This window comes from Lupinus angustifolius, chromosome LG04 (assembly GCF_001865875.1).
Source record: "Lupinus angustifolius cultivar Tanjil chromosome LG04, LupAngTanjil_v1.0, whole genome shotgun sequence".
Taxonomy (NCBI): Eukaryota; Viridiplantae; Streptophyta; class Magnoliopsida; order Fabales; family Fabaceae; genus Lupinus; species Lupinus angustifolius.
In genome coordinates, this window is record NC_032012.1 from 12,256,604 (window position 1) to 12,265,691 (window position 9,088).

The 9,088-nt window shown below is 34.5% G+C and overlaps 1 protein-coding gene and 1 long non-coding RNA gene across 2 annotated transcripts; one reads left to right on the forward strand and one right to left on the reverse strand.

Annotated features, from left to right (window-relative positions):
- Positions 748–1,398, forward strand: LOC109345890. The gene is made up of 2 exons (XR_002107454.1): positions 748–1,167; positions 1,210–1,398. It is a non-coding gene; the product is annotated as an uncharacterized LOC109345890 (long non-coding RNA).
- LOC109345888 (cell differentiation protein RCD1 homolog) lies at positions 1,157–6,560 on the reverse strand. Its single transcript, XM_019585145.1, has 9 exons — positions 6,236–6,560; positions 5,499–5,570; positions 4,850–4,939; positions 3,598–3,640; positions 3,118–3,224; positions 2,725–2,820; positions 1,947–2,137; positions 1,770–1,839; positions 1,157–1,533 (listed from the first exon to the last, which is right to left on the reverse strand). Exons 1-9 carry the CDS (start codon positions 6,446–6,448, stop codon positions 1,429–1,431), a joined length of 987 nt encoding a protein of 328 aa, XP_019440690.1. The 5' UTR covers positions 6,449–6,560; the 3' UTR covers positions 1,157–1,428.

Genomic DNA, 9,088 nt, shown 5'->3' on the forward strand with positions numbered 1-9,088 from the left:
AAATGATATTTTTTAATTATTTTTCTCAAACACTACTGTACCAGCATCAACAACTAATCTAAAAATAATTTTTCTCTATCTAGTAATGGAGACGATCCCTACTCGTATGGAAGGGGTTTTATGTATGAAGACTGGGTGGAAGAGGTCCAGCTACACTTCTCATCAAGGACACCTATTTCCACCAGTGTGGATTTTGCCCTAGTGGAGTAAGGGGAAACAGTAATCGATTGTGCTCTAGTGGAGTAAGGGGAAATGGTAATCGATTGTATTGAGTTATTTCCCACCATGACCATTTGTAATTGTTATTCTTTCATCCTAGAAAATTAGTCAGCTTTGTTTGGGAGTTACGAGGGAAATGGAATGAGAAAGATCAAAAGATTATGAAGGGGGAGAAAGGGAAGGGAAAAGGAAGAAAATCTCCCCCTTTATTTGGGAGTATAAAATTTAGAAAAAAGGGTAAACTAATGATAATGTAAGAATATTTTTTTATTTTTCTTTTAAAAATGAGAAATGGACAATGTATAATTTTATAATATTACTAAAAAATATTTAGGTATTTTGATATTTTATCTTCAAAAAACCCAAAATTGAAGAAACTTTAAAAATAGACACATGGAAGGTTTGAGAGACCCTCCAAAACCTTCCCCTCTCTTTCATCCCACTTCCAAACAAGGGGAAGGCTTTCCAAAACCATCATTTCCCTTCCATTTCCTTCCAAAACCTCACTCTCAATCAAAAGTGTTGCGAACTTGATTCTAAGACTAATATCTTTGGCTCAAAATACTAATAATGCATGCTTCTAAGAGATTATTCCTGTGGCTCAAAATGGCGGATATTGCACTATCAAGCCCCAACATTTCGCATTCACAAACACAGTGCGATAGTAAAGCACTTTTTTTTCTCTTATACAAGTTGTAGGCATGGTAAAAGGTTGACTCTGAGTTGAGCAAAACAAAATAGGGTTTTTTACCATGTTGGATGGCACAGGGCAGGGACTATTGAATATTGGGAACCATTCACTTAAAAACAAGTGCCATGTTGGGGCCACAGCAGTGGGCCTGTAATGCTAACTAACTCACAGTAAGCATGGGGAACGCTCCCTCCATTCATTACCACAACACCCTCTATAAGAGGTGACAGCATGAGACCGAAAATCGGATTAAGGGGGTAAAATTATTCCTTTCATTACCTCAGCACCCTATGTAAAAGGCTGATTGTTTACTTTCATCCAAAATCTTAACGCAAATCAACCCAGGACTGCCAGCACAGCAACCACACATTAATAATTTAAATACTGAAGCAAATCAACCCAGGAAAACATTGGATCAAAGATTCAGCAAATCCCAAGAGTTTTAAGTCCACTATTCTATTATGCTGTGACAGAGCATGGCCAGTATTGAAGCAAGACCTCTATAATCTCCAGTCAATTCACATCATATGATCAAAACCTCCTCCAGCTTGCATTGGTGGAGCCCGATTCGCAGCAACATTGAGAAGCAATTGTTGTAACCATCTTGTAGTAGTTTGGTCTTCCTGAATACATAAACCAAGACCGCGTGACGAAAACAAACTAAAAGCATGAATAATTTTCTATAGCATGGCATGCCGAAAATCTCTAGAGCACTGAAATTGATGATTCGGAGATCAGGATGAACTTTACTTGTTACTACCCTTCTCTTCAACATATGATTTCTTTAATCTAGTCAATTCACTCTTGATTAAATCAAATATTATTGCATTAACTAATTATTAATATTGGAAGTACTTACACGAAGACAACTGTTGAAAGTAGCATCTCGTAACATGTCTGGAAGACAACTTCTTAATGCATCACAAGCCCTGTATTAAACAGACCAGCATTTAATTACAGTTGACATTTGAAGCTTGAAAAGAAAAGGAAAGGGCTGTGGGAGGCACCACCAAGAATTCACAAACTAGTAACCAACCTTGGATTCTCTGACAGGCGCAGATAGCATCGAATGATATGTTTCAGCAGACGAGATGAGGGTTGCTCAGCAAGAGCTGCCACCATGTTGCCTAAAACACGACCTACTGCAAAAAAGCGCTCTGCCGTAGTACAAATGTAATCCAAGCCCACATCGTCCAACAGAATTTTTTGAACGATAAAAGTTGCAACCTGATGTTGTAGAGCTTTCATTAGACAATCGTGCTCCACTTTACTACTATTTGATATAAATAGTTAAGAAAATGTGACAACTTAAAACAATCAAGTGCCTTAGTGTTCCTGAAGAATTATATTTTCCACATTAACCACACAAAAGTATGAATCTATACCAAAGATTTTGCTCGACAAACAAGAATTGTATTTGAATCCATACAGCACACAGATGCCAGTGCTCTAATTACATGTTCATAAAACTAAACATGCCAGGAAAAGCTCAAACAGTCTCATGACTACAACTAAAAGCTTAAATTAAGGCCAACTTTTCAAAAGGCAAAACAATAAACTTAGTCTTCTCAAACAAAGGCTTCAGAGTGTGTAGCTTTAATATATGCTATCTCATTAATCGAAATATAAATGCATTAGCAGATATATCATGAGCATGTGCAGCACATAACTAAAACAAGCATGAATCAAGAATGTAGCTGAAAGAAATATAAAGTACATAAAATATAAAGTAAATGGCAACTATGTCCAATCATCATACAAATACGCTGTTGGCGTAAGTTTACCCAATACTAAAAATCAAGAATTAAACTCACTGTCTTTGAAAGTTCACTCCCCATTTCCATTGTGCGCAGACACAGAGGAATTATCTCTGTAGAAAGGAGGAAACTTATAACTTCGGTATCATCAACCTGGTGAATAGAAATGAGCCAGAGAAAATTATTACAATATAAAAACGTAAAATTTTGTCAAATCTCTATGATATGCAAGACAAAACACAACTATACATGCTTTTTATCTTTTTGGATAAAAGAAGAAATCTATTAAGCAGAGGAGACGCTTACGAAGATTATATAGAGGAGAGCTTTTGAAGCAGGGACTTTGGTGACAAAAGTTTGACATTTTTGGTGGCAAAGTTTAGTGATAAAAAAGTATAATTTTGCAGCACTAATATTTCCACATGAATAGAATCAGCAAGGAAAAAGTACCTTCACTAAGGCACCGATGACACCAAGACTGGTGAGCCTCAAGTACTCAAATGGTCTAGACTTGCTTGTTGTATTTAAGAAGGGATACAGATATAGAGGTATGTGAGCTGCAGAAAAAAGGGCAAGTGCAACAGATTCATTATATTATATGAATATCAAACGTTTCATGTTCTCCTCTGACAAGAAAAACCATGATGACAATTGTGATGTTCTATTATTGGGCTCATCAACTTGGCTTGTGTTATGTCCTACCATGTTCATCTTTAACCTATTGTTTCAGGAGTTCTATGTCCAATTCATCATAATATCCACATGGCAATTACCAATTCAAAAGAAGCTAACAGAATCTCCCGATGGTTATACTAACTAAGAATGTGTTAGTACTTAGTACTGCCACTATCAGAATATATAATATAACACAAAGATGGTAAGTACAGTAGCAGACAGAAGTTCAAAGTCCATCAGATGAACAAACATTACCATTGAGGAATAACATCCTTGTTTCGGGGTGAGATGCTACACACTGCAAGAAAAACATGAGAAAAACTCAGCAACATCATTTTTTCTCATTTTCTTTATGACATCCTAAATTTACAAAAGGAAATAGAGTAATATTCATCTTTGGCTCATTTCCTGAACAATAGATTTTCAGATTTGAGAAGCTAAAACTGCATATCAGATGGCAAAAATTTAGTTGGAAGATGCATATTTTGAAAGCAGTTTTCTTTTTGGTATTAGAAAGTTGATGCTCATTTAAGAAGCGTTGGATATAAGGATGTTTGTGTGTGTGTACAGTCTATGATTGAGCTCACCAACATTCCGTGTAATATGTCCTACGATGCTCATCATCTTGATCTATGTATGTCATGTGTGTATGTGTAAACTATTTTTTTCATTGTGGAAGGCTGACTAACAAGACAAAACTTCAAAATAATCTGCATCTTCCAACTAATTTTTTTTTGGAAGATGCAGATTATAGAAACATTAAGTCATGATAAATCAAAAAGGCAAAACCAATGACTAAACAAGTATAGAAACTTCTTAAACAATATGAGAAAAGAAAAAAGTGGGACCAACAATTAAAAAATACTTTTTTGGGATAAAAACATAGCACAACAATGTATATGTGGAATATGGCAAAAATCATGTAGAGGCAGTAGGACCAACTTTTTCGGATTTAACGTTGTGAAAAAACCTATAATTAGTGAGGGAAAGGGTATTTGCATCCTTTCCAACCTCTTTTCATCAAAAAATTGCAGGAAAGTGGCTAATCTCATATTGGGTCAACATATGCCCAGTCCATTTAAAAAAACATGTGGGTCACTTCAAGTAACCTGAAACCCTAAAGCCTCATTTAGAAAACCAGGTCATAAGTGGCGCAACTCCTTTGTGTGTGTGGCAATTGCAACAAAAAAGTAAGACTCGCGATTCTCATTATTCAGACGCAATTCTTTTACAATTCTTTTTCATTTCCGATTCAGCTAACGGTTTGCATCGTTGGGTCAAGGGTGTCTGTATTGTATTGTTACATTTTGGAATTCAAATTGTCAAACTCATACAATCTCCTGGATACTTCGATTAAAATTTAGCATGTAAATAAGATATAATGCCCAAACTGCATAGTTTGGTGATTTAAAATATCATATAATGAAGTCATTCGTTAACAAATAAAATGAATGTTACAGTAAAATACTACACACAAGAGATACTCAGATATGACAAACTCATTGACCTGAAGAAGTGCCAGAGCATTGCACACTCGATTTGACTGTGCTGGAGTAAGATTTGGTGGCGAGAGAACAGGGTATACAGAAACGATTTCCTGAAAGAAAAATAAATATCAAATGCTAGTATGTAGAGGACAACCAAGAAAAACCTAGTAATCGGAAAACAAACTATGAAAATTAAACACTTGAAAAATGAAATAAGATAGTTTATTAGGGGATGCTAATGCATGAAAGAATACAAAATACAAGTAAAACAAGGAGAAACTGAAAGAGCAACAACATATAGAGTATACGGAGAATGTAATATTTTTAAGTTAACTAATTGTCAAACAATACTGGCTTAGGAATTATGACCAATTTTAGAGTTACTGATAGAAACAACTTTTAAGTTAAATCATACTTCACACCATCACCATTTACTTATAACTTACCATCATCAACATGTCAGCTTTTCAAACTAGAGTGTTATAAGGAACAACATAGAAGGTCAACATGCTAAAAGAAATAATAGACCAAAAAGGGGAAATAGCTAGTAAAATCATTTGGCGAAGAGAGAAACTTATATGCTAAAAAATATTACAAACTAATGAAAATAATTCACAAGAAAGATTAAAGCAACTAAGGAAAATATGTAGTGCGAGTCAAATAGCATACCTGCAAAAGTGCAGCAATGGTGCCAAAGGAGTTCCATAAGAGTGGAGCAAGATCTTGAAACAGCTCCCGCTTCTAAGATACATAAAAGAAATACATGAAAAAAGAAATCAACGAGACATGTGTAAAAAAGGTCAAAAGTACAGCACACACACAAACACACGCGCATTGTGTGTATATGCTTTCATATCTATTTCTTATATTATCAAAATATTCTAAATTTACGGACAAATTTCTATGTTTCAAATTAAAGTTTGTGCATGGCATGAGAGTTATAACGACTATATAAATCTTTATAGATTACAGAAACCCCATAACAGAGTTACAAGCACCCAATATTAGATCACAACAGTTAACATATGAAAATAACCAAAACAAAATTTCAATTCATATTCACACAAAACAAAACCCTAATTATAACAAGAACCAAATCACCCTCATAACAGAAAACAGGCTGTCAATATAATAGCTCAATGATTAACATATTTAAAAATAAAAACATGAGAATCAGACACCACAGCAACCATAATAATATATTTAATAGATATTCAAAACACAAAATTAACAAAAATAAAATTGCATAACAAGAACCAAAATAACCACACATCAACGCATATGAGAATCATCTCACCAATTCAATTCAATTTCACAGATTCATTATCACAAAAAATCATACGATGATATCACAAATTCACACCGTAAAATCCGTGAGAAAAATTAAGAACGAAAGGTTAGGTTACCTTGGAGAGTTCGAGAAGAGCGTTTTCGCGGAGGTCAGGGTTGCTAAGCTCGAGGACAAGCTGCTCCGCAGAAGCCATCTTGCGATCCTTATTGCCCTGATTTACAGCACCGGCGGAGCCGCCGTGGGGAGGAGGCGGAGATGAAGCACCACTGAGACCAGAACCAACACCAAAAGCAGCATTCATTGACAACGATTGAGGCAAATTCGCCATTTTCACTCTCTAACTGATTCTCTTTTAACTTGCGCTCTCTTGTGTAGTTGTCTGCTTCTTTTATATGCAAGAATGACGAAGCCCCACCAACCTCGATGTTTATTCCTTATCTTATAATTACTAGTGTGTACAGGCACTTCCTGCCTGCCGACGAATATTGCTTAGGATTATATAGTTTTTTTTGTAAAAATTAAATAATGTGAATGACAAAATAGGAAATAAAAATTACATCATGAGCGAAGTTATTTCAAGTTTTAACTTTATATATAGTATAGATAATAAGGGAAAATAATGTATATGTCACATTCCATTACATGTTAAGACACTATCATTTACGGTATTAGTATTCATAAATAAAAAAAGATGTATACAATAATAATGTATAAGTTTAATATAATATGAGTGTATTATTATTATTTATTCATAATCATTTAGAAATATTATATTTATTCGTAATGTTCACAAACATCATTTATCTTATTTTTTAAGTAAAACGGTCATGATTGTAATAAATTCTTATTTTACATTTTTATAATAATTATTTATTTTAAAATACAAAAGTATTTAACCAATATAAAATGGATTTAAATAAAAGGGAAGAGAAAGAGACATTTTAATAAATCGTTTAAAAATATGTTTATATTAAACTTTGCTTAAAATAGCATAAGAAAAAGAGATAAAAAATGATAAATATGATGAGAAAGGAGAAGACAATCTTTCAAATATGATGCAAGAAAAAATAAGATCATAATAAAGGGTTTTTCTTATTGTTTGGTGGTTTTTTATTTTTATTTTCTAATTTCTCTACCCATTTCTTGGTTTTCCCTTCTCAATTTTCTTTTTATTTTTGTACTTTTGTTTATTTTTTTAAGGGGTATTTTTTGAAGGAGTATTTTTCTTCTACTTCATTGTTACAGTAAATGCTTTGGATAAATAATGAAAAATTACAAACAAACAGCTAAGGTTTTACAAACCATGTTAATGGCATTAGAAAACAACAAATGCTTTAGTTCGTAAGGAATTGAATCTATAATAGTGAAAGTAGAAGTAGAAGTCACTCCTTCCTTGGCCAAATAGTTTGTGCATGAGTTCCCTTCTCTCAAGATGTGGCTGATAGAAGCTTCCTAGCTAATGTTCATTAGGTCTTGTATATGTAACACAATCGCCGTGTAGTGGGATGCTTGGGCCGACTACCTTGCACCAAGAAAATAGCATCCAGAGAATCACTATAGCAATTAACCTTCATGAACCTCATAGGTGTAGATAAATAGCTTCCATATCAGTAATGGCTTGATAAGTAAAATTAGTAAGGTATTGAATCTCCTTCGTTTATTGTTCTATACAATAAATGTTTTTGTTTCGCCAATTCCATCGAAGGGTAGCCAAAAATTGTTTGTAAGTCTTTCCCAAAGTATCTTATCCATTCAGTTGGGTTCGAAGCTTGAAAAAATTCACTAGTGTTGAAACCCATAGTTTTTCATAGAGTCACTGACTCAAACAATCTCGAAGGTAGTGAAGAATAGTTTCATTATCAAGATTGAATCTAACACACATCGACTGACATTGATACCACGTGCATACCTAAGGACATTGGTCGGAATAGAGTCATGGCAAACCTACCAAATGAAAAACCGAATATTATCGGGAGCCTTGAGTTTCTAAATCCAACTCCAAGCACCATGATTTCTCTCCAAACAGTGGTCTTGCGTGAGCCATTTATAGCCATCTTTATGAGTATATTTCTCGTTTAAGTTATTGCCCTAAACATGATGATTGTGGCGCATAAGATGGAGGAAGAGTTGATGCCTCTCAAACATATCCTTGATCTCAAGAGGGATGTTAGTTTTGATGTTATCGAAATGCTAGGAGTTATTGTGATTTGTTGGGCTCCAGTGAGGTAAAAACACACCTAGAGGGGGTGAATAGGTGTAGTGGATCACTAATCATGCTTTTCTGATTTTTGCGCAAAATATAAAGTTGTTGCAGTTAATCGATTATCAATAGGGTTAATCGATTAAGGACAGATGATTTAATCGATTATACTGATTGTTAGTTCTTTGAAAAACAGAATTTTCTTGCGTTGAAAACAATGATGAGTTTTGATCTTTACTATCCTAAATTGATTCGTGATTATTAACAGATTAATGACAATTAACACTTAATCACATCATGCAAATAAACTCAGAAAGCAAGTAAAGGCGGAATCGTAAAGAGATAGGAAAAGAGAAAATTTGCTCGAGGATTTTTATCCGGGATCATTTGCGGGTCCACTTGCAAACTACATCCAGGCCTCCCGGTTGATCTGGGAGATTTTTCCTCACTATTAGAAATGTATGTTCCATTATAATCACACTTCCAATAACCCTAGCAGAAACTTCCTTCTTGAATCCGTTGAACCTCCAAGCTCGGTTTGACCACTATCTACACCTACTTGGATACCATACCGTTCACGAAAACTGGCCCCAACCAAAACTATCGCTCAATTCAAGACTCCCTGCCTTGTGAAGACAACCAATTCTCTACTTATGGTGATACCACACACCACGAAAATTATCCCCCAATAATTGAAAATTCACTGAGTTACTTTGCACACGAAATTGTGTGAATATAGACTCTGAATTTGGCTCTATAACCCTTGAT